We start from the raw sequence: 25815 nt of genomic DNA, 5'->3' as shown, positions 1-25815 counted from the left end.
CACCTTTGGAGCTTGTCCCGTGGTTCTTTTGGGCTTGGCGCATGCATGCAGGCATTGCTGTGGGAGGAGCTTGGCTGGGTTTTGGACTGCTTTAGGGGTAGCCTGTCCTAAATCATGGCACATGGGAAAGCTGGAGCAGGACAGGTGAGAGTGGGAAGTTCCCCAGAAGTTTGTCTGGGCTGGGAGTGTTGTCTGGATCAGTGGAAATTAACTTCTGTAAAGGGGACAAGGGGAATTAAAAAAAAAAAAGGGATATTCTGACTATATCCTGAAAACCTAGCCGGAAGCAGCCAGAATAGGGCTTGGTGGAGAAACACTCGCACACTTTTTTGGTTTCCTACGCAGCTTGGAAACCAGAGCAAGAGAGGGAGATGAAAGGCAGATTTGCAAGGAAGGTGGCAAGTCTGGGGGAGAGAGGGGAAATAGCAGCCCAAAAAGGATGGATGGATTTCCAGCTCATGCAGAGGATCCAAATATGCACATAAATTATTTTGGAAGGATGAAACTGTAGTTTTAAAAAGATGTTGCTGCCAAAATCCCCAGAAAAGGTGCTTCGGTGCCCAAGGAAATGTCTTGTTTTGTAAGGTGACCAGAGGGTGAATGCTCAATCCTTTCGGTACCGCATTGTACCAGAGCCTCCCGCCTCCCCCTCCCTCCATCCCTTACCCTCAGGCAACTTCAGCTCTGTAAAGATGACTTAGCGCATGAAGGATGTGTTAGGATTGGATCTTAATCAGATCATTACTGCAGCGGTGAAGGAATATAATTTCCAATCCACAAGCCACCACCTCTTTCAGCATCATCTGCACTTATTTCTAAATAATATTTTTTTTTTGCTGTGTGGTCAAAAATGAAACCACTCTGTGTAAAAGGCAGGAGGCGAAGTAAGCCAGGTTTAGACAGCATGGAAAATGCTCTTTTCTTCAGAATTAAGCCCAAGTAAAGACCTCAGATGGCTTGAAATCCAGTGCTGAGATAGACACATGCACAAACATCTTTGCTGCCAACCAAATAATATTCCCCCACATCCAGTATCCATCTACGAGACTTGTTTGTCTGTTTAGCACAGTGGGGTCTTGTGGCCAAAGGCTACAGAACAGAGGAATGGGAAGAAGTGAATGTATCTAAAAAAACCCCAAATGTATCAAAAAACACCACTATTGCTGCTGTAACAGTGTGTGGTGGCTGTCTTAAGACACAGGTAATCGCTTTCTGTATTGCACATTTAGCATCTGGTCTAGCACTGGGTTTCAGCTATGGATGTCTCAGTCCCCAGATATCAGCTCTTTGAGGGATTTGGGGTGGTTTGTTTTGCTCTGTCCTGCCTCTGACCTTGCAGGTAATCCTTGAGTGGCTTCATCAGCTATTTGGAAAGCATTTTAGCTACGATACCATACTAGTTCTCTAAACAGAAGCTAAAAGCTGCATATATGGCTAAGTAACATTGTATGATGACTTTTGTAGTCTCTGCCTTTCAGCAGACAGTGGGGTGCTGCTATAATTTTTTGGGGAAAAAATGTCATTTTCCACATAGACTCAGAAAAGAAAGTTTGTGTGTGATGTTGAAGAAACTCTAGAGCTGTGAATGCTTGGCAGAACTTTTTTTTTGGAGTCCACAGATGGAAAAGAGCTCCAAACTATCTGCTAGTACGCAGCTACATGCGAATGGGAAAACTGCAGTTACATGAGCCATCCGCAGTGGCAAGTTGTCGATGCAGACTGATTTAACAGACCTGTTCTTGATAGCCTCGCCTACCCCACAGTGCAGCTTTTGGGGTGGGAATTGTAGTCTTTCTATGCCAAAGTCTTGCTCTGTTGCAGGTGCGCTCCCAGGCTGTGACTCAGTCCTGGACCATCACATCACAGGATCTTCTCGGTGGAAGCCCATGTGCGTGGAGCTGTGTTCATGTGTGTGCACTATCAGATAACCGTGTCAGAAAGGGACTGCGCTGCTAGTGGAATTGCAAGGCTTTGTGTTTTAAGGCAGCTGCTAGAAAAGGTTATAGCTTTGCCTGTGTGTTTCCAAAGGGCAGGAGGAAAAGGCTGAAGCGGGGAGATCCTGCTGGGTGGCTCAGGAGTGCTCTGTCTACATAGAGATGTCTCAGCAGCATCACTGTTCCCTGCTTGAAATGCTAAATTATTCTCCTCCTCTGTTGTGTGACTGTTTTATGTGCTTTTCTCAGCAAAATCAATCAAGAATTGGTAATTTATAAGCTCTTGTTTGCCTTTTTTCACCCTTCAAGGGGAAAAAAGAGAAGGATAAAGCAGAAGGCAATGCCACAAGTAAAGGAGTGTGGGAGATGCAGAGCTGAGCACCACCTCCCTTGTCTGTGGATGCCCATTGCTTGTGCCAGTGAGGGGCCGGTCTCTGCTGCTGAGTCCTTAAGGGTCTGCCTGTGCTGCCTCAAGGAGCAAGGATATGAGCTGTGAGCATGCCCATAGGAAAAAAACCAGGAGCTCAACCTTGAGCAGTACCCAGCATGGTCATCTCCAGCAAAGTTATCGGAGTGTGAGTGAGAGTAGAGCAGAGCCAGGTTTGCGCATTTCTGCATGTACAGAGCTCTGTGGGAAGAGGGAGATTCGACCAGGCAGGTAGAAGGAGAAAGCTGGGTCAGCTGCCATTCCGGTTTACACCAAAAAAGAAATACCCTGTGGCAGCATATTCCACACTTCTAAGCTTGAACCCTGCCTGCATGTCTGCTGTCACGTGCGCTCCTGTGCACACAGGGATGTGTCCTTCTGCCTGCCCACCTTCCCCCAGCCACTGCTGCCCTGCAGGCGCGCATCCTATCTCCATCGCACCCCACCACCTCCATGCCATCCTCCCTAAATTGCAGTGAGAACACAGGAGGAAGGAGCCATCTCCCCTGGGAACTGTCCTAATTGGGGAATTTTGGAGAAAAAAGAAGTACTACTGTCTTAAAATGGAGACAAATGTTAGAGTTTTGCAGGAAGATAAATAGAATAAGATGACATGCTGCTTAGATAAATAAGCGCTGTGGATAAATACGTAGTGTAAGTAATTATGTAGACAGATGGGTGCAAAACTAGTCTGTAGACATGGATGATATCAGGATGCTCATGAAGGGTAGGAGATGCACACTAGTTATGCTGCCCGGTTCCTGCTCTGAACTGTTTACCTCTTTCACTGATGCTCCTGCAAGAGCAGTCATTTATGTGGGAAGCTGGGAAGCTTGGGAAGGCTTGATTTCTTGTCTCCCTGCTCTGTAGCTGTCCAATCATTGCATCTCCAATTTGGAGAGCAACCTTGGAAGACAGAGTTTAATAAAGCCGGGAAAATCCATTTATGAAAACAGCCTGTCTCGGACCTGTCTCCAGTTCTGCTACTGTAGGTTCCTGATCCAGCAGGACAAGGAAAGCTGAGCTGTGGGGAAACCAACCTCAGTGGCTGCCTGTGCCCTTCCAGAGCTTGAGTACCCTCTGGAAGCGATGGCATCTGTTGTGCTGCCTTCTCTGCCCAGTGGGGTTTCATTCTGTAGCAGATGGTCTAGAAACGAAAACCAAAGACTGAGTGGACTGTTGACATCCTTTCTTTGTAGGCTGTTCAGAGTTTGATTCTATATTTGTCCTGGGTATCTCCAGCCATGCTTTGGAGAACTTGGCTGGAAATGTTTGGAGAAGTGGCTGGCTCCCAAAGCTTTCCTGTTGCAGATACTCTGGCCTCAGCTTTCAGCTCTTATGCTTCTACTTGTGACCTGCAGCAGAAGCACAGTAGTTGCTTAAATGGAGGGATGTGAGATTTTGGTGGTTTCCTAGAAAGACGTGGGCATTCAGCTTGGCTGTAGAAAAGGCAGAAGTTAGTGTGGACAATGCTTTTTCAGAGCAGTTTTGTCTTCTCCTTTCCTGCAGATAACTTTACCTGCTCTGGCTTCCTGGTATAACCGACATTGGCCTATCTCACTTGACTCAGTCTCTTGAAAAGTAGGTATTACTAGATGGGTCAATAGCTGGTATGCTTTAAAGCGTAGACCATGGTGGGTCAAGTGATTTTGAAAGCTTCTCTTAAGCTCTATTATTTTTTGATTGCAATTTAGACAAGGATATAGCTTAGCAGATTACTTTACTATGTACCAGTATCTCCTTATGTAAGAAACTTTCAATTCGCACTCTTTATGCCCACTTTAAAGGCAAGCCAGCCACTACCACTTTACCAACCACCTGCTTCTTAGCAGAGAAAGGCCAAGACTTGACCATGCTACTAACAGACTCTACTCCCACCTTCAAAACTGTGACCGGTTGTGAGTAAAAGGTGAAAAATACCCCAGATTCTCCCTTCCAAAGCCTTCCTATGACAGGCTACTGGCAAGGACGTGTTGTTTCGTAGCACTACCAGAGCCTGTACTGAGCTTTGTTAAATATAGCAGAGCGATGCAACGCCCCCACGTGCTGGACGTTCAGTCTGTTCCTCGCTGCATGCTGAACGAGAAACACGGCAAAACAGCTTGTTCTTGCTGCTGTTAGGTGGAAGATGCTCACTGTCTTTGTGTGTCATCCCTGTTAGAAGTACTTTTGGGCTGGACAACAAGCATGCATTCCCTGGTGAAGGTTCGTCTCAGCTACGGAAGAAAATACTGGGCTGATTCATTGGGTAATTATCAGAAGATGGGTTTTCTCTATAGTGCCCTCAGATTCGGACTGGCTAGCAGAAGTCCTTCTGGATCCATGTCTTGGTTTATGCCTGTTCTTTGGCCATTCTTATCAGAAAATATGCTTTTGAAGAACTCGGTGCTTCCAGCAATATGTCCTGGGCGTCTTCTGGTTCCTTCTTGCCATGACTTACCACTCATCGCATCCCACCCTTCTCCCACCTCTTGTTGTGCCACAGCTGCAAATGAAACAAGCAGCTCCCTCCACCGTGTCACTAACAGGGCTTCAGATTGATAACTCCTCGCTGCAGAAACACTTGTCACAGGCTTGACACGCTGCTCAAGGTTGCCCGATGTGGCAGGGCGGAGGGATGGAGCCAGTGAGCTGTGTGCTTGCACTTTATGGCCCTCCTGGTGGGACTGGTAGGCGGCCTGGCATAGCAACTGCTCAGGGCATTTACTAAGAGATTTATGAGTTTGTAATTTTCAGAGGCCCTGGAGCAAAAGTGTCTTTAATTAAATTTTGATTCTCCCTTCCCTTCCTCTGCCGCCTTCTTCCCCACTCTCCTTCCTGCCTGTGGTTTGTTTACTGAGACCCATCAAAGCTTTCGGAGAACAGGTAGGAGTCTTTGAGCATAGCCAGGAGGAGCAGAGGATTGCAAAGCAAACAAGCAGATGGCAGATATGATAAAGCAGCCCCCAGCCGGCTTTGCCAGGCTTGGAGAGGCTTCTGCGATGCAGTTCAAGGGTCCCGCTGTAAGAGCTTCCTGCGTCCTTCTGCTCTGGACACAGACTTGGCAAGGTGTCCAAGAGACTGATGGCCAAGGAGTGTTCTTGTGCTCTCGTTTGCCTGGTGCTGGGATCCTGGCATTGCTTATGGAGAGTGTGGGTGTTGGAGATGAGATGGCCTTATGTTACTCTGCGTTGCCCTGCTGTGGCTGACGTGCACGTGCAACTATCCATCTCTGAGTGGTTGTTCCCTCGAGAGGGGGAGCACAAAACCAAAGGAAAACAGGCTGCCCACGTATATTGTTTTTTTGTTTTTCTTTAAAAGGAAGTTCTAGAAGAATAAGATGACAAATTGGCCTGACCTTTGTGGTATATTGTCAAGGGAGTAGAGATGGATCCCCCAGGAGATGCTGCCTTGGCATTGCCTAGGAATTCCTGTGTCCCTAGTCTTATTTTGTGATCCCTCCCCAGCCACTGAGTTGGTGGCAATATCCCTACCCAGTCAAGCAATATCAGCCTTGTGAATAGATTTCTATCAACCCACTCAGCCCTAAAGAGCTGCAGTTAAAAGGCTCTAGAGACATAATTGTGTCTGTGTAACAGCAGTGATGATTTCCTTGAGAGGTGGCATGAAAGGTGGCTCCATTCCACTACTTCTGAAGAGACTTGATAGCTACTTGTAGAAAGCAACTTGGTTGTGGTCCAGATGCCTCCGCCACCGCAGCTCTCCCTTTCTGGTCTCATGCTTGTGCTGCCTGCACACTTGAACCATCATCCACAGTGTGCTACCAGCCCTATGGGTGCCTCCAGGCAGCTGAATTTACAAGTGAGTTTGGCAGGGTCTGGTGCAGGATGCTCTGGTAGCCTGAAATGGACTTCGTGCGAGGGGCACTTGACCTGATGCCCAGCAGACACATGCTACTCCCAACTAGAAAGACACCAGCCCTTGTGCAAGCTCCTTTTTTAAAAAAATAAATAATAATTTTCCCCTTATCACCATGCTGTGGGTGAGGACGCTGTTTTTTTCCACTCGCTTCTTCCTGCTCCCTTGATGGTGCAGATGGAGAAGTCGCTCGACCTCTTCACGTCTTCAAATCTGGCTTCACAGCATGGATGTGTTGTCGTGTCTCTTGTCGTGAGCTACCAAGCTGTCAAGCAAGGGATGTGTTTTGGGGGGCATAGGGTGTGGGGTAGGGAGACAGTGCTTAGTCATGGAGGTAAATGCTGAACGCTGTCTTTCTCTGCTGTCATGGCTCACAGGCTCACGCAAGGCAGCGTCCATCCTACCTGTCTTCAGGATGGTGATGAAGTAGCTTGGGGGCAGGATGTGCGATATGTGTAGGGAGAAAGGGATTTGGCTGGTGATGGCTCTTATGCTGTTATGTTGTAAACGCTGGCAACTGGGGTTGCAAAAGCCAGCAGAATTAAAAAGAGATTGTGAAGATCCTGCCTTAATGTCCCTTTATGTTGTCAGGCCATTGCTTGTGCCAGCCATGCCTGGGGTGACTGTTGTGATGCCCAATCTCTAGTGTCCTTTCAAGAGTCCTTTTTAGTAGGATTTTCCCCTTCTTTGTGCCTCTCTCCTGGCTATGGGAAGATGTTTATTTTGATTCTGCAGCCTCCAGGGCTGGCACCATATTCAGGTGCCTCTGATCTCATGTGGAGCTTCATATGACTTTTCCCTGTTCCCCAACATGTCCATCTGGTTAACTCCCACCTTTCACTTCTTTTCTGAAGTTGCTCTGTTTCACTGGTGTCTTCCAGCCAGAGGCCAGTGCCCCAGTTAGCTCCTGACCTTGTAAAGGACAGAGGTGGATCTTGAGGCAATTCCCATTGGAGGAGCTGAGAGATGGGAGGAGCTCTACCCCAACCTCCACACTTGTGTTGGGCACCAGCTGCTTGTTTCTCAACCAACATCAGTAGATGCTGCATTTCTGCAGACCGGCCTGCTTGCTTTAATTGTCAAATTATGCTCCTGCTACATAAAAACTCTCATCTAGAAAAGTGTTAATGTTGGGCTGACGGAGTGGCAAGAGGCTGAGCGTTTCCAGCTGGGTGCTAGAGGACTTGCAGGGCAGGAAGGTGCAAGGCAAGCTTCTTGCAAGGGTGATGGCAGAGACCCCACCCTGAAACTGCCAACCCAGCAGTGACAGGTCATGCATTTGCTAGTGGCTGTATTGAAATGCAAGTGGTGTTCCTTGCCAACCTCTGATGGGAGCCGCGTCCATCCCTGTAGCTCACCAGTGAGGAGGGGAGTGTGCTGCGCTGTTTAGAAAAGGAAATTTCCCTGGGCCTTGGAGGAATTAATCAATTTATATGCTGGACTCTTGCCTTCTGACTGATCTATCTGAATTACAGATTAACTGGCAGCGTGGGGACAGAGGAAGCCATTTCAATGAATAGCTCTCTAATTTATTAAAGGGGTTGTTTGGGCTGGTGGATCAGCAATGCAGCAAGTTCTCCAGGTGGGGAGGTGTTTTCTATCCCCCTCCGCATCTCCCAACCTTTTATCCCCTGCTTGTTTTACCTTCCTTTACCCCTCTCAAACTTGAGAAGGGTCCAGGCAAGGCACATGGAAACCCCAGACCAGCGATAGTCACTCCAAATGAGCTGTCAGCTCCCAGAAAACTGTAATTTTGGAGTTTTTCTCTGCAACTTTTAAGCAAAACCACCACCTTTATGACCAAGGACTATAAATTTTGGAGTAAGGCATGACACCAGTGTGTTGATGCTGCAGCTGGTATCAGTTGACCCCAAAAGCATCAGTTCTAATCAGGTCTGCCTTGAGAATGTCAAGGGCTTTCCCTCTACCCTCTAAGTCTACAACAGGCTCTTGAAAACCTGAAAAACCTTATTTCTCTAATGATTTTCCCTTTTAGCAAATGTTAATCCCTGGACTTGACACCTCTAGTGCCGTTACTGATGTGAACATCATGGGCTGGGGAGCACCAGGGCTGCCCAAACCCTGGCCCCGCTTCCTCTCCCAATTGCTCAGCATGAAGGAGAAAAGGATTTGTTTGTTTGTGGCTATTTGGACTTCATATTTTAGAAGAGTCTTGTAATATTGTGGGAGCAGATTCAGGATTTAAACTATTATACAAGTTAAATATGTTTTGATTCTGTAAGCAACACACTATTTATCTTGTGATAGAATAAATCTGAGAGACTGATATCACTGCTGGAGATCATCTCAAGGAGGCCTGTGGAGGTGGGGGTGTGGAAATTTGACTTTCTGAGAGGCAGAAATTTTAAATTTTCATTGCCATCACGTGTGAACTAAGCCAAGCTGTGGTTGCAAGGCTTTTTAATTATTTGTTGACCATGTTGGACTGAAAGTAAACATTGTGGGTCTGATTTAAAGTTTGGGTCCACGAATTCGCACCCTGAGTGAATCCAGTTGCTCGTTTGCTGACAGGAACTGGGCGCTTGGGGCGTCTCCTGAAAGTGAACCCAGTCCATTGGCATGTGCAGCCTCAATGGCTGCTTGATGTTTTCGTAAAAACTCCATTTAAAAACAGAAAGGTCAAAAGTTGACCCAAAAAAGTGACAATTGGAAACTATTTTTGTTTGAAGAATTACAGGCCCTATTAATTACCGCATGAGAACCAGATGGTGGTACTGACCAGTTTAGTTTCATGGTCCAAGCAGGATCTTGAAAAAAACCCAAGAAGAAAAACACAGAGCAAAGACAAACCATGTGTTGTGCCAGGTACTTTACATTTTGTGTGCTCCTTCTATTTGAAACCTCTGAGCAATGTAGAACGGGGCATTTATTTATTTTTTCTAACGTGTGATTTTTTTTTTTTTATCTTGACAGAATATTAAACCAAACTAAGGAGGCCTGAAAATTAATGTCCTGTAATGACAACAAAATCCCTTCGTATCTTGGGAGTCTCATAAATTGGATATTTGGAGAGGGAATGCACAGCTCCCTGGGCTCAGAAAGGCTCTGGTTACCACTGAAGAAAATAAACCTTCTCAGCACAGGGGTGACCAGGCTCGGGGGAGAAGGCGCTGGTGTCAGCACGAAGTGATGTGGCTGGAAGATAGCCTCGTCAGGCTAATTGATCTGGAGCCTTTGCCTTTCCTGCCAGGGCTGCCTGTCTCCTTACCCATAATCCCCACCCGTTTGATGGCCTGTCAGGAATATGGGACTTGGCCCAGTTTTACATCCATCCAATAACATTATGAAATTGATAGTGACACTTCCATTGGCACTAATTTCAGTAAGAGACTGGAGCCAGAGGACAAGCGGTTTGCTTTCACGGCAGCTCAGCTTTCCAAGTAGATCAAGATGACCCAAGACTGATCTTGCAGCAGCCAAGATGTGGGAAGGGGAGCGGTGGGAGTGGGACAGGAGCGGCTGGTGGGCCTGGGCAAGGAGTTAAAGAGAAACATGCCCAATGTTTGCACTTGCCCTCAGTATGCAATGGTCCTGGCTGGTGGGTCGTGTGAGCTGGTGGGTCGTGTGAGCTGCTGCCCTGGCTTGTGCTGCAGAGCTGCTGCTGGCAAGGCTTTCTCTCCATGCATGGTATTTATTAAACAGTGTTGGGCACCAGTCTCAGTAAAGATCAGGAGAACCCTTGGACAAGAGTGCAGTAGTGGTCCCAGCTGTTGCCTCTGAGACCTTCAGTGGTTCTGGCTGGTTTAGGTATTTCCTGGCACAGATACAGGTTCCCGCAGCATCACAGTCTTGGCTTAGGTCAGTAATCCAGCAGTGAGCTGGACGTGCTGGTGGTGGAGCTGCCAGTGGAGATATTGCTGGTGGCCCACTTGTGCTAAGGGCGGTCCATGCTGAGCAGGATAGATACCATACCCCAAAACTTTCACCCAAGGCTGGCCACAGTATTGAAGGTGATACAGCTGCCTTTATGCACACTGTGTGCATGTTCTTTGCTGGCTGAATCACAGAATAAGATTGAGGTGTAGCTTAAATCACTTCTACTTTCCTCTCCATCTCAGCTGTTCAGCCAAGGTCTAGTTTGAGGTGTGGGAGAGCATCGCCTCAGTGCTGAGCTGGAGTTCGCACAAGACAGCCCCTTGACGCTCTTGACAGCCCTTTTCGCAGTCCCATGCCGCGTTCACATGTTCACCTGAGCAAGGGCTTGGGGAAGATGTTTATCAGTTTGTAACAGTCTCACAGGAGTGGCTGGGAGCCAGGAGAGAGGATAAAAGCCTTGGACTGATGATAAATTGGAAAGGCAGAAAGGAAATGCATCTGCTCAGTGCTGAGCCTGCAGCCCTGCTCTGGGCTTGGGTGTTTGCGTGGGGTCGCTCGACCCCTGGGTGCTGGATGCTCACAAGGAGGTTAAATACCATCAGGGCCACCGTGTGTGAGTCCTTGAGTGAATATGGCCATGAGGTCCTGAGGAAAGCATAGTGCTGCTGCTGCCTTGCCCATGGCGCTGTGTTGGTGGAACTCCCCCTTTGGTGTGCCTGGCATGATCTGAGCATGCCTGGATGCCCATCAACCAGAAAGGGATGTGAGCGAGCGAGCATCTCCCTTTCAGCAAGTGCTTACATGACCCAGGGCTCAGCAACCATGTGTTAGCGCTGCTGTTACATGAATGCATTGCTCTGGGAGACAACTTCAGATCTCTTATATGGAGCAGGGGAAGAGCTGTGGTTTGGATCTGCAGATCTCAAGGCTTTCCACCCGAGGGGCTGGAAGCGAGGGAGCAGCTGCACACCGGAGGGTTGGGAGGTGCAAAGGTGCTGGGGCCTCCTGTAAACAAGCTGTAGGAAATGCTGCAGTATATAAAGTGTGCCTTGCGAACAGAAGAGATTAGAAAGCTGATATGATGTTATTCCGATTGATTTTGCTGTTGTATTTATACCTGGAGCTAAAGAGCAGACATACTGGAAATCAATCGGCCCTGTGCTCTTCCCCACTCCCTCTGCAGTGCCGTTTGAATGAAATGCTTATATCACTTTTACGGTACATCTGTGATAGGGATGAGTGAGCCAAGAGATTAATAGGCGCTGCTGAGGCCTTTACCCAGCTGCTGCCTGGCTCTCTCCTCGTAAAGCCTGCGCCGCTCTGGAGTTCAAGGTGCCCCTGAGGTGACAGCTTGGTGACATTGTTTGGAAAAAAAACAAGAAGCAACTCTCTAGTCAAGAGGAAGGAAAAGGAAAAAAAAAGGTAAATGGCAATTAGCAGAGGATTTGGAGCAGGTGGCATGGTGCCCAGCTCTGGAGCTGGGGAAAGAAAATGAGGTTTTGGCTTCAAATGGAACCTATCCTGTAAAGAGGAATGGAAATGATGGCCTTGTGCATGAGAGATAAGGCAAGAAGGACCGTGTTTCAATGTCTCATTGTATATCTGGTACCCAACAGCCCTTTCTAAGGCTTGACCTTGGGGCTGGGGCAGGGGGGCTGCAGTGGGGCCATGTGGGGATTTTGGCTGTGCATGGATGCTGCATCCCCAGGTGTCCCTGCTCACTTCTTCTGCCTCATCCAGATTTGTGTCTGTCTCTGCTCTGGGACCTGCTGGCACTGGCTCTGCCATGCTAAGATACCATCTCAGGAGGTTTCTCTACAGGGATGGACGTGTTAGACCCCAGCTGGCTCCTTAGATCCCATGGGACACATGCATGCCCAGCAGTGGGAAAAATTGGTTTGTGACATGCAAATAGGGGAAGCCAGATGGGGAGAATGGTGGTGTCTAGGGATGGTCTGAATGCCAGCATTGGTGTCACCAGAGGAAATACCATCTTCGTCCCTGCAGTGACAATCGAATAAGACATACTTTTCTTCCTCTCTTGTTGTCTGTACTACTAGCAAGTTGTTTCACCTGACCTCAGCAGTGAGAACCTTTTCTTGTTGGCAAACAAAGCAGCTTCCCGGTATCCATCTCTTATTATGTGGGAGAAGGCATTGGCTGGTAGATACTGACTCTTTGTCAGCAGGTTCTTGCATTGTAGGATCTAAAACATTCTCCTGGTTACATCAGTGCCCTGTGTACGGTCCCTTTCCTGCTTATGTAGGTTTGGTAGAAGAGGTGTGGTACCTGGAGCTTTAAGCCTAGATGTAAAAATTCCTGCTTTGCCTTCCTGCGGGTGCTGGCTGGCTTTGCTGTTACACATGGCTCTGGCTTGTCAGATCCCTCCCTTTTTAATTATCAGATTGTCTTGTCATTTTTCCTGCAAGCATTTTCTGTTGCTTGTTCTGCTGGATTTATGCATTTGTGCCGTCATATGCATTGACTTTATATTTTATACAATTTGATCTTAATATTTCCATTCCTGAGTGTGAGTGCTTATAGGATTCGTGTCTAAGCTCAATAAATAAACCTGAGAAAGGTGAGGGTAAAAAAGGACATGGGAGAACTGGGAGAGGTTTGGGGATCCTCTACCCCCAGATGGGGCTGGAGTGGTGCTCCGTGTTGAGACTGCCCAGGTGGCTGCAGTCTGGATGAACAAGGGGAGGAAGATGCAGGGATGCTATTTCCTCCTTTGCAGCAAAAGCTGCTTTCACCCCCTGCAAACACCTGAAAAATTCAGAGAGAGAGGAGGGAATGCCAATATATAAAGAGGGAAAGGGGCTTTTGTAAACAGCCATGGCAGAGGAGGGGTCAACACCTTTGCAGGCTCCACAGCTGGTCATGGCATGGTTCAAGCCAGAGCTGTGGTGTATGGGCCAACCTCTTCAGCTATGCCTTCCAGCTCCCGTGGCATGTTGCAGGGTTGTGCAAGGATGCAAGGGTTAATTTGGGGTAGGGAAACAGAACTGAGTTGTACAGGTGTAAGAAAAGCACTTGGACCTGGATGAGGTGGTGGCAACAAAGCAAGAGCACAGTGAGCTGGATTTAGGGGGGTCTCTGGTTAAAGCCCAATGTTTTGTCCAAGTTGAGGGATCTGCTGTGGCTCAAGGGAAGAGGTGCCATGTGATGGACTGTCCTGTGGCTGGGATTGGCAAACCTAGGGATGAGAAGTGGCTGCTTCCCATAGCGGGAGGGCAGGGGACGGGCTGGAGCCCACAGCACTGTGGCTCCAAACAGCTTCCACTCAGGCACTGAACGCTGACTTGGCACCGTGCCCACATCTGCCAATAAAAATTAAGAAATTGATTTCCTTTTGCTTGCCTGACAGGACAAGGCGCTCTTTATGAGACAGTAAATGCAATCTCGCTCTGAGCAGGTCTAGGTTTTTAATTGTATTTGTTGTGCTTGCGTTTATTGTTTTATGAGTTTCAGTTCCCTTCCTTGCTGCTGCGGAGATCAGCCCTGGGGGATGGTTTGATTTCAGCTCCATCAAAATGTTGGAATTTTAAAATAATATTTTGTTGTTTGTTTTCCTGGTAAGCTGAAATTTGGGGTTAGTTTTCTATCTGCATTAAAAATAAACGTGTATATGTGTATGTATGGCTCTGAGTTTTAAAGCCAGGCTGAGAGATCCTGTCATGGAATTACCTACTTGCCAGCCAGTGATAAGGCCCTTTTAAGAACAGCATTTAAGATCAAGATCAGGGAAATATGGAAGTGCCATCAGAGGCTTGAAGTCAGAGGAGGAGGCAATTTTATATATAATATATATTGGAGTTTAATGAGGTCTGCTTCAGTGCTTGCTATACAATGCATGGTGACCCACTTTACTAGGAGAGTGCTTTTTTTTTCTAGTTATGGGTCATATACAGTTCCTAATTAAGTAGGCTAATTATATGGCTCCTTTATATTACACAGTCAAATGTGGATGGCACAATTAGCTTTTTCAGTGATCATTTTTGATCAGAAATTATGTTCTAAGCGACAGCTCCCCGAGGCATAGGTGATGAGAGGGGGATTGTGCTGCAGCCTTGAGCACGCCCTTCCTTGCTCTCTGCTTCTGCAAACTCAGTTTCTGTCCTGAGCCCATGGCAGGGATGTGGATGGAGTTGTCCCCTCTGAAACCACATGGAGAGATCACAGTCCCGTCGTGGTCCAGTGCTGCACCCGTGGTGCCTTTGGGGCTGCCCAAAACCTGGTCTGCAGCGCTGGTCCTGGCTTGGAGTTTCTCTGAAAGCACCAAAAAAGGAAGAACAGTCCTTGCTGAGGGCTGTTTGGTTGCAGGTGAAATGTGCTGCAGCCTGGGAGGGCTCTGAGCAGCATCTGCTGTCCTTGAAAGAAGTTTCTTCAACCTCTCCCTTCCCAGCCTTGCGGTGGCTGAGCCACCGCAGCATCCCCAGGTTATCTGTTCAACCATCCGTACTGCTACACATTAGGGAAAACATTCGAACCCTAATCTCCCTCAATGCAATTTAAACCTGTTATTTCTTGTTTTATCCCCAGTGGACACGAAGAACAGTTATTGTTTTTCTCTTTGCTGCAACCTTTTACATATTTGAAGGCTGTTATCATGTGTCCATTCAGTCTTCTCTCAACACAAAGCAAAATTCTTTCAGTTTCCCTGTGGAGGTCATGTTTTTTACACCTTCAGTCATTTCTGTTGCTTTGGAGAGGTTCCTGTGATAGCGAGCTGGAGTGTTTGTTGTTCTTCACCTGTCTGCCTTGGAGCATTCATTATGTTACGGATGTGTATGAAGTGACCATTATCTTACCTTCTCTAATCTGTGGTTATTTATAAAGTACCCTATATTCCTGAGCTGGTGTTTTATCAGAAATTATAGCTCTTGGCCTTGATAAATAATTTACCATTATGATAAGATCATGTAAACAGAGGCTCCCTAAGCTATTTATTATTATTTGCTTTATTTTTCTTAAATAACAAGTTGTCCATATGGCACTGCAGATGAACTAGGTGATTCACAGACATTGATTAAGAGTATATCCTATTTTGTAGAAACTCCAGTTTATCCACAAGGAAGTGTGCTGAATAGAGAATAGGAAATTTTCTGAAAAGCTGAGATTTTGGGGACTTCTGGAAGAGTATTTGCTTCAGTATGGGCAGAAATGATAATATTGGGATGGAGGGAAAGTGAGGAAAAGAGCTGGGGTGTTGCTGGGATGGATGAAGCACAGCCTGGCCAGGAGTCTGGGGGAGGAGAGAGGGCAGAGATGGGGCTGGGAATGGTGGTGGCGAATGAAGTGTCCTTCTTGGGAAGGAGGAGTTGGCTGTAGAGGAGGTGTGGGAGGGAAGGGAGATGCTGAGGAGCAATGTTGCTCCTCATGACGTTTCCAAAAGCAGTGTTTTCAGGCTACCTTGCTGTTTTTTGAAGTAACACCAGACTCATTCTGATCCTAATTTTCTGGTTGGTGATACCACTGCTTCGATAGGAGAGCTATCAAAAGCCTTTCAGAGTACAGAAGTGACATGTTCGAGGCTCAGAACGTACAAAGGCTTCTTAAAGCATTAACTAATAGGCTCTTTTTGTAGTTAATATCCACAGTATGCTTGTCCATAGCACAGGCTGAATTATTCACAGAAACATCTACTGTATCATTGTTTAGATTCGAAGTTTCAGAGGAGCTCCAAAATACTCTATATTGTATTTTAAGATCATAGGATGGTATATCAAGAGTTACCTCAGGCTACCCTTGACTTATTCTGCATTTTTACAGTACAAAACTGGCTTTATTTCTGTGTCTCTGCCCATTCCTTCCAGGTGGAATGTAAACCTAATTTTTTTTTTTAAATTCCATTTTCTCCTTTAACCTTACCTGGAGAATGCACTGCAGAAGTTGGTGAGAATTATTCCAAATAAAGCCAATCATCAGCATTATACGTCAGCAATGCAACCTTTTTACCTACTTAACAGCAAAAAAATACGTGCTATTGCCAAGGCAGATTTAAAAAGTTGAAGTCTAGGTAGCTGCTTTATTTCCAGGAGTTACTAATGGCAGCACATATTTTGAGTGTCAGAGCAGTAGTCAAACCTATAAAAGTGATCATTGACTGCTTGCTATTAATGATGATTTTAAAGTTTGTGGCAGGCTTGTGCTGTGAGTTCAACACTTGTCTGAGTCTTGGAGGGGCAACAGGGTGGTTGTGTGTTTGGAGGGAGCTGGGTCTCAGCCCTGCCCAGCCAGAAGAGATGGGAACTAAAGAATGAAATGAAGAGCCATTACTGTGTTGTAGGTGTTAATGTGCAGACTTCTGCCCCCCCTTGCTCGAAGGGTTAATAGAAGAAACTTGGAGAAATCCTCAGCTGTAAATTATATCTTTAATCTAATTATATAATGTTGAGGATATCGGGGTGAATCGGCTGAATTATATCTTATAGTCTATGCCAGCTCAGTGTCTACCGTTATCAGAAATGTTTCTCAAAGCTTGAAAGCTGGTTTATTGCATCCTTCAGGTGTGTTCCTTCAGCGTCTTGAGAATGTGATTTATTTTGTGTTTTTTCAAGACCTGGAAATACAGTCAGAGGCAGTAGACTGTCCCTGGATTAGTGCATGGGTAGAATATACTGTACATGGTGTAATATTCCTGCGGTGTCCTGGCTGCAACTGCCTTGGCAGGTCTTGGATTTTCCCACTTGTGTAGAAATGGGAAGGGATGGAGATGGTCATGGAGCATCAGAGTTTGGCTCTGAGGCTTTTGAGGGTTGGTGTTTGCTGGGGACTGGGAGTGCCACAGGTTAGACATGGTTACTTCTTACCCCATAGATCTTGGACAGATTTTGGCCATGAAAGTAGGGATAGCACATGTAGAAAGTCCTCTTAAGAAGTGAGCTGCAGAAAAAAAATGTGTGGAGTGCAAAGAAGGTCAGCCTCTGGAGCCGTTTATTGGCAAGGAAATTGCCATCAGAACATTGCAATAGATGCTTGCTGTGCTTAGTTTCACAAGTACGCAACCTCCTTGATCATGCCCTACTCCTTTAGATGTAGCCAGGTCCTTTTAACCTGCTTATGCCAGAGGGACACTGCTGTGATCTGTGTTCCTTAAAAATGAGGAGGTGCCATGCAAGCAATGACAGCAAGGGTTACATGACTGCAGGGCTTTGTGAGCTCCCAAGGACTGTATCCCCAGGCGTACATCCCATGGTTGGTTATGAAACCAACCATCTCCCCAGTACTAATGCTGTAGATGTCCTCTTTGCTCCTTGTCATGAAGGTATGATTTCTGCTTTGAAAGCAGAGAGTGGTGAAGACTTTCTTCACCTCTTTCACTAGAGAGGCCTTTCATGTCCCACTGTGTGATTAGGTACCTTCCTTTGAAGCAACACCTTGGCTGCTTAGGGAAAGCAATAAGCCCTCAGTAGCCTCTCCCACTGCCCCATTGGAAGGGAGATCTTTATGATCTCTCTTCAGATTATTTACACTAATAGATATTTTTATGACTTCTTTTGTGAACTGCACCTTGAAATGCAGAGGTCTCCCATTCCCACCACAGCCACGTTGACCAGTGGCACAGGGTACAGCCAAAGGGACGTGCACACCATGCACAACCCAGTCCTCCTGGTTTGCATGCAAAGATTTGACAACACGAAAGAACAAAAGTGATTCAAACCAAAATTGCCTTTTTGCTCTGTATTTGGAGAAATACGATGCACGTAGTCCCAACAGAGGCATCCTGTGACAAGAGCTGAATTTTGCCTTTGCATCCCAAAAGCTAGAAGTCACGCAGGCCCAGGAAATAACATAAAAAAAACCCCAGAACCTGCCAGAAGGAATTAACAATAAAGGGAGAGATGTTTTTGCATTGCGAGTAAAGCACCTGTTGTGGCTGCCAGGACTCTGCTAATTACACAATAACTTTATTATATCCCACTTGGAAGAACAAACAATACTTGAAGCTTCAAAAATGAGCAGCCTTTAGACTAGATTAATGCAGGCATGGAGCCGGTGTTCACCCTGTCGTCCCAGAAGCTCTGGACAGTGAAATGGCTTGAAGACTCCCTTCTCTGTAGCTAGTGCTACATAATAAAGTAATTGTGTAATTAGAAGTAGATTACGGATGAGAGAGGCATTTTTCTATGCGACATAGGTAAAAGACTGGCCTGTGAATTTGAAGTCTCAATGCAGCATCTCTGCTTGTTTTTGCTTGAGCTTCTGGTAGCCTCTAGTAGCATCCAGACAGGAGTTTTCTCTAGTTGAGAGAGAAACTAGAGGCACATCTCTAGTTGAGTGTGGATTTTCTTCCCATGTGAATATATAAGGCAGGTCCTCAAGGAAGGATGCAGCGCAGTGTTGCATTGCCCAAGCAGCATGAATGGCTGCAGCATGGATTAGAAGGTTTCACTTCATGATGGAGGTGTTTGTGATGATGGCTTGCATCAGCCAGCATGAGAATAGATGGAAGTGGGGAATATTGTATTAAGGCCTGATGTCCCCTGAGGTTTCCAGGCTTGGCAGCTGATAGCAAAGACTGAAGTTAGAAGGTCTAAAAATAAAGTGAAACATAAGCCAAATTTGGTGTATAGCTGAATATTGAGAAATAGCTGTATGTGGGAAGCAGGACTTGGCTCTCAGGTATGGATGTTTCTTCCTTCATAACTTTATTTTACCTATGCGAACAAGCCTGCTGTTGTTTAGGGCAAGATTGGAGCAGTGATGCTCTTGAGTGCAGGCACTTGGGTGTGAGGAGTCATGGCTGCGGCAGGAGGCTCAAGGAGCTGGAGCACTGTCGCTGGCTCTCTGTGGGAAGGTGGTTGATGTTGAGTGCATTTTGGGGACCTGCTCTGTGGAGGTAGACAAGGACACGTAAGTGGGTGGTGTGGGGCATGGGGGAAGCACATGAACTGGTGGTCGACTGTCAATCCACAGTGATCCGTACCCACATGGTCAGCAGGTCTCACGTGTCCCCTTTTTCCACTGTTGTGCCTGACAGATGTGTGTGCTGTTTGCAGGTCCCGTGGCCGTGATCAGCGGAGAGGAGGATTCAGCCAGTCCCCTCCACCACATCAACCACGGCATCACGACACCCTCGTCCCTGGATGCTGGCCCGGACACAGTGGTGATCGGCATGACCCGCATTCCTGTCATTGAAAACCCCCAGTACTTCCGACAAGGTCACAACTGCCACAAGCCAGACACGTGTGAGTGCCCGATCCGGCTGGAGCCCCTGCGAGGACCAGGGGATGGGTTTGGGGGGATGGGGAAAGGAGGGCGAGGAGGAAGAGGTTAAGAGGTTGAGGAAGAAGGAAGGGTTTTTTTGAGGAGAGTGGGTTTTCGTATGGTCCAGAAACCAAAGTGAATCTCAGGTCTTAGAAATCACAACATACATGTAGGTGCTTTCAGAGAAGACTTAGCACTTTCACCCTCACCTTCACCTCCCTTCACCCTCCCTCCGCCAACCACCAGTCACCTTTCCCGCTTGCCTGAAAGTGCCATTTGAAGCTGGGCTCTGCCTCATTGCCTCTGAGCATGAAGTCCCAGGTGTGAGCAAGAGCCACCTGGGAGCATGGGGATGGATGTGACCCCTGCCTGGCCAGGGAAAGGACCTGCGTCCCCTTCCTCCTCCAGCAGCTTCCCAGCCACGGGGCTGCTCCTTGGCTACCCACTGGGCCAGGGAGGAGCTCAGGACACATGGCCATAGCTGGGACAGTTTTGTGGAGATGAAGAACAGGAGGCTTAGATGCTGGATGTCTTGTTTTCTTGGGCTTCTGTAAAGCTTTTGCATCTTCCTTGTATAAATCTGGGTTGTGAACTGGGCTCATTAGACTAGCAGGTGGTGTTTATGTGGTCCTCTCCATCTTGTGTTCCTAAATTCTGAGTGTGAAAGAAAAGCACTGGGTATAAGGATGCTTTTCTGGGAGTCTCACACCGTTTCCCATGAGAGCGATGAGATGCAGTCCTCGCTGACATGAGTCGAGTTCTCCCAGGCCTCTTTCCAGCTCTGAGATGGAAGCGGAGCAACGCAGGAGGTTCAAATCATGTTCCTCTCCTTTGCTGTTGCTCATCCTTTCGGTGTGTCTTTGGTTTCAGGTAGAACTGCAAAAATAAAAAGCTTGCCAAAAAAGGGGAAAAAAAACCTACTTGTGCTATCTCTGTGGCCCAGCCAGAAGCAGGGAGAGTTGCATTGAAGTTGCCTCTGCTCTCCCCTTGCCTGCTGCTGCCTCGTGAGTGCAGGAGACATAGCTCAGCCTCTGGAAACGGGGAGGAGGCCAATCTCCTAACCTGTGGAAATTCATTCAGAGTTAAATGCTTGGCAGGAGCGTGCTGCTCCCCAGCCACCACTCCTCCCTTCAGGGGATGGGAAGGCATGGCCACTGCTCCCATGGAGGTACCCCTAGGGCAGACCCCACCATAGACCCTCCAGGATGCTGTTATTGCTGTGCTTTGCTTGCTGGAGCAATGGGGTGCACCCAGTGACTGTGCCCAGCTTTCCCTTTGTTTTTCATTTTAATGTGCTAAATATGGTCTGTTTGTAAGGAGGGGAGGAGGAGGGGAGGTGATTAGGCAGGAGCGGAGAAGCTGAATGTAGCATGGGTTTTCTGTGCCATTAATTATGTATTTTACATTCTTTATAGCACCTCATCTCAAAATGATATACAAACTATGATGGCTTGGAGAGGAGGGGCTCCCCTGCTTTATTTTTCCGTTCTCCTCCTGTGCTCTCTCGAATCTCTTTAATCTATGCGCCGACCATATCAAGACACGGGTGCTGTTGCAGCTGTGCAGTAGCAGAGCTTAAACCTCAAAGGATTAAATTTTGCTCTGAGCGTTTACCCTTGGAGGGGTTGTCAGAGCTGGGCAGGTTGCAGGGGAAGTTCCTTGCAGCAGGATTTGGCCTCAGAGTTTCATAGAGCTATTTAATTAGGATCTGAAGAGTTCATGTTGATGCTTGGGGATGGCATCAGGAGCTGCTTCTCCCATGGGAGGTGGCATGGGGAACAAATGCAGCACTAGTGACAACTGCCACACTTGGAAATCCATGGCAAATCACCACCATCCGAGCTCTGGGTTTCCTGGGGCTGAAACCAAACCCCACACATTGGCACTCCCTTTGGGTGCTGACAAGAGGCAAACCACAGCTGGATGCTGCTTGTCATTCACAGGGCAAAACCCAGGCTTTGAGACCTCGGGCAGGGCTGGATGTGGTGTGTGTGTTGTATTTTAGTCCCCAGGACTTTACTTGGACAAAACTTCTGACTTCACTGGTGGCTTTGCTTGAGGCTGGAAAGTTTCATAATTCACCTTTTAAATTAACCATGCTTTGGAGAGCTTTCGCTGCAAGGGGTTTGTTTGATCTGATGTGCTCTGCTCGACTTCAACCTGAGCTGGAGAATATTTGGTGCTCCTGTTCTCCCCGTGCCTTTCATGCCATCAAATCTTCCTTTCCCCTTGTGCAGAGCGTGGACACAAACACTCCTTCATTTTGTTGTCCCTTGTAGAGAGAGCTCCTCTGGGCTGGGCGGTGCCTTGATACCCAGCAGAGCTTGAACTGGTGAGAGCTGTCACCTCCCTCCTGCCACCCACCTCCCTCAGAACCCTGTCCAGCTGTGAGCAGAGGTGTTCTGTGGCACCCAGTGTCTCCTCTTTGCATGGAGGTGTTGCTAGAGCCGCATCTTCAGCAAGTAATTTCCATCTTCATCATGAAGCTTTTCTCCTTCCTTCCTCCTGCGAGCATCCCTGTGCTCTTGGATGGTTGAGGACATGCCGATACCCATTACTGTGCTGCAATGAGGGGAGCAAACTCTATATGCTTAATGCAGTATTAATAGTACATTGATGTGATATAGATTTCTGTCACCCTCTATACTGGTGAACATCGCTTATCATGCAGGGATGACGGATGTTTATTCCCAGCCACTTAGCTCTGCATAATGGAATTGCAGCTGAAATATGGAGAGCTGCTCCCTGCTCGCGAAGCTGCACCCCCTCTCGCTCCCGCTGTGCAATGCCGTCCTGTGGGCTCTTCTCTTTCATGTGTCCTCAAGGAGACGGAGATGCGTTCCTCACTGGGGATGTGTTGTCCTCGCGTTGATGGGATGAAGGTGCAGGAGTCAGCTCTCACCTTTGATTTTTTTTGGATTTGTGCAGTTGTCTCTTGCTCCTTTCTGCTACTGCCTGCTTTATTTGAGCAGGAGGGGTGAGCTTGGCTCAGGGTCCTCCTTCCTCTCTTGGCTGAGGGCTTCTCAAAGAGCAATGGAAGAAACTGTTATCTCATGGTGAAGCATTGAGTCTTTGAGAAGATGCTCCCCTCATCTTTGTGCTGTAACTCCATGGCATGCTGGGCAGCATTAGACTTTGCAACCAGTTCTTATTTCAACCATTCTCAGTCCTACCTGGAGGGTTAAGCAAAGAGCTTGGCAATGCAGACAGTCCAACCAAAATTGATTTTAGAAGAACAAGCGAACCCAGTCTCTTTCTCCTAATCTTTTGCACATGGAAGAGAAACCAAGTGGCGTATCTGCTTGGCAGATGTCAGCAGGAGGAGCGACAGGTTGTGATGTGTTTGCACCTCTCTATATTTGGAAATAAATAAGAAGAGAAGGACAGGACTTGTTACAAGCACTGTGGACAGAATACATGATGAAGAGATAGGGTGGAGGACTACATGATGTCAACCTATGGTCAGGGGTTTTGGTAATGAAAAACGTGATCCAATCTACCCTCATTTGTGTCCAGAAGATGGCTGTTAGTCCTTCTGGGCAGGCTTGGCAGTAACAGCAACTTCTTACCTTTGCTCCGTCTCTTGATGTTCAGAGTTTGAATGTGCAAAATTCAAATTTTATAACTATGAGTAGCTGTAGATTTCTGTGGTGAAAGATTGGTAACATTTCAGAAAAAACATTTTAGAAGATTGTTTTACTTTAGTAGCAGTAATTAATTATAAGCACAATGCATCAGACACAGATTAGTTCTTGGATCTGGTTTTTCAAGCTTTACTTGATGCCACAGTATGGTTTGGGAGCTGTTCTGTTCCTCACATTTCTCGTCCAACAAAAGAGGTCTTCTTGAGAATGACACAAATCAGAGAAAAACAATCCAAACTCCAGTGTAGAAAATGAATCTGGGGGGCAGATGCCTGTTTGCTTTGCAGCGATGGGTGCTCGGTTCCCACCAGCACTGTGAAGCTGAGACTTCTGGGACAAGCAGTTTGATTTTGGTGGAGGTTTTTGCCAGACACAACCAGAGCTGTCTGTGTTTTCCAGGACTGGCGGAGTCTGGGAACTGAGACGCGTTCTCCGTGCGGGTGGAGCAGCCGTCCTTCCGTAGAGTCCTAATGAGGGTTTTTTTCAACCTCATTTATTACAGGCTGCCCTGACATAATTACATATTCGAAGTTAGTAATTACACGTATTCATGCTAATTAAGTAATTAGATATAATTACACTAACTGTAAATACATGGTAATCGGCTAAAAAGAAGTACTTCAGAAAAAAACCAAGGCAAATCACACAATAAAAGCACCATCAGTACCCTTTCACTCAGTACCCTGTCTTTATCTTGTATTTCAGTGCACTTTCAAAGGAACATCGCGGTCATTTTTAAAAATCATATTTTTAAAACAAATAGATTTCCTTACCTCTGCTTATGACAGGTCTTGAAAACAAAAATGGGAAGGATATTTACTCTTACCACTGGAAATTCTTTTTGTTTGTCTAGTGTGTTTTGCTCATCCTGGGCATGAGAAGCTAAAAAGTATGCTGCATTTCTATTTTTGGTCAGTTCATGTTCCCATTTTTGCCAAAAACAACAGCAACATAAAAATAAAGCCATAAACACATGCAGTTTTATTTGGCTAAAAAAGAAAACTGAAACTGTTGGAGAAAGAGAAACTTTTCCTTTTTTTTCCCCCAGAGATAAGAGGATTTGTCAAATATTATTTTCATGCAATGTAAATGTGGAGCCCAGTGTGAAGTGACAGCAGTGCTCTGCTGCCCAGTGCCCAGCCTGGAGTCGGGCTGTACAGGTCTCAGTCCTTCCCCACAGGTCTCTGCTCCTTCTCCAAACTTCTCTTCTCCTCTTCTCTCCTTTAACATGAAAGCCCCAGGCTCTTTTCCAGCAGGACCCAAAGCCTTCTCTGAAGTAAGCACTTGTTCATTGTGGTTCTTCTGCACTGAGGCTTCTCACTGTCTTACGGAAGAAATACCCACATTTTCCAGCATTCAGAGGTCCAACCTGTGTTTGCTGAGGTGGGGTGCACATCTCACCTATTGCACCTATGATTTGAGTTGCAACCTCATACTCAGCAAGTCAACCTTCAGACCTTCCTGCTGTGGTGGTGCTCTGGAAATGAGAATTTTTCAGGCTGTCTTGGAAAGGCTGGCAGAACTCATTGCACATACCTTGCCCCTCATCAGCAAGAAAGAGAAAGCCTTAAATCAAGGAAAACATGGTTTTGGGTTGCCCTATTGACCTGCCTGCAGAGAGGCTGCTCTGGTGATGGAAATACTCCTGGATACAGACATCAAGGAGTGGACAGAGAAGTGTTTTCTCATGCAGAACTCTGCCTGCTCCTCTGGCCTGAAAACATCTCCTCTGCACCCTTTTATCCAGTGTCTGTGGGGGCAGCAAGCAGGGTTGATTCACCTGGAGTGATTTCAAGGAGGGAGCCTGTGATGTTTGAACTGCCAAGCTCTTAACGCAGATGAGGAGAGGCCCTGAGCTGGTTTCCTCCTGGATTTGGAGTAACTCTAGCACAGCAGGCTGCTCTTGCTGCCTGGCAGCCTCATCCTGGCATCAAATGGGTTGGACCGGACTGCCCGAGACGTGCATCATCTCATGGAGGACATGCACATTCACCCCTGATACTCCGTCTTGCATCCCAGCCCTCTGCTCATCTCATATAGAGGCTCATGCACCCTCCCACTGCTCTTGGCAGCATCCCCTATGCACTCACCCATGCACTGTGGGATGGGCGTGCTATAAAACCCGTGCTGAATCAGCTCTTCTTCATTCCCTGTGGCACAGCTTCCTGCATGGTGACACCTATGCACCAATCACCTCCACATCATGACTGATGCCGCCAAAGCACACGTGGATTTCTGCTGAGCACCCTCTGCCTTTCCTCGGCAAAGTCAGGGAGGCCACGATGCTTCTGACCAGGCCGTTGCCCTGCCAGGATTTGCCTGAAGCCATCAAAGATAGTTGCATCTCCAATTGGAAGTGGGTGTTCAGGACTTGGTAGCACATGTGTGTTTTTCACCCGTGGTCTGGTATGAGTCAAGACTCACTGTAGCAGGGTGAGAGGAAAGGAGTGGGACAAAATGGGGATAAGCAGGTTTTCATTCCCTACGTCATTGGCTGTGTACCCAGGTATTGATGCTGCTCTCTATCCAGTTGTGCTTGTAGTGCTCTTGAACCCAGGGTGCTCTTAAATGTGAAGGAGCAGTCGATGCCAGAGGAAGGAGGGCTCTGTTCATCAGCCAAGCCCAGGACTTTGTCCCTGCAAGACTAGAGAACACAACATAGTGTGTGACCTGAAGCTATTGCAAACTCAGGCAGCCGTAGTGCTGGGGTAACGAAGGGGGTTCAAGAGTAGTCTCCTAATGGCTCATTGTGAATTTTGCTGTGGGTCACTTTAAATATATCTGATGTGTGTATGTGTGTGTGGGTAGAGCTGTGGTACTGATTTCTTCTGGCCATCAGTTAAACAATTGTCTTGCTTTCTAATGAGTTTGCCATAGTTTTTAATATTTGGCTGTTGGGAAG

The 25815-nt window shown here is 47.1% G+C and overlaps 1 protein-coding gene across 4 annotated transcripts in view; it reads left to right on the top strand.

The window, feature by feature from the left end:
* Nucleotides 1-25815, top strand: part of LOC104542849 (NT-3 growth factor receptor) — a 203914-nt gene that overhangs the window by 92086 nt on the left and 86013 nt on the right. For all 4 annotated transcript variants that reach the window (XM_010187304.1, XM_010187308.1, XM_010187307.1 and 1 more), the window contains one exon: nt 19062-19250. In XM_010187304.1, the coding sequence (XP_010185606.1) occupies nt 19062-19250 (189 nt within the window). The remainder of the gene's footprint in view (nt 1-19061; nt 19251-25815) is intronic.

This window comes from Mesitornis unicolor, unplaced genomic scaffold, assembly GCF_000695765.1.
Source record: "Mesitornis unicolor isolate BGI_N332 unplaced genomic scaffold, ASM69576v1 scaffold5816, whole genome shotgun sequence".
Taxonomy (NCBI): domain Eukaryota; kingdom Metazoa; phylum Chordata; class Aves; order Mesitornithiformes; family Mesitornithidae; genus Mesitornis; species Mesitornis unicolor.
This window is presented reverse-complemented; position numbering and strand designations above follow the sequence as displayed.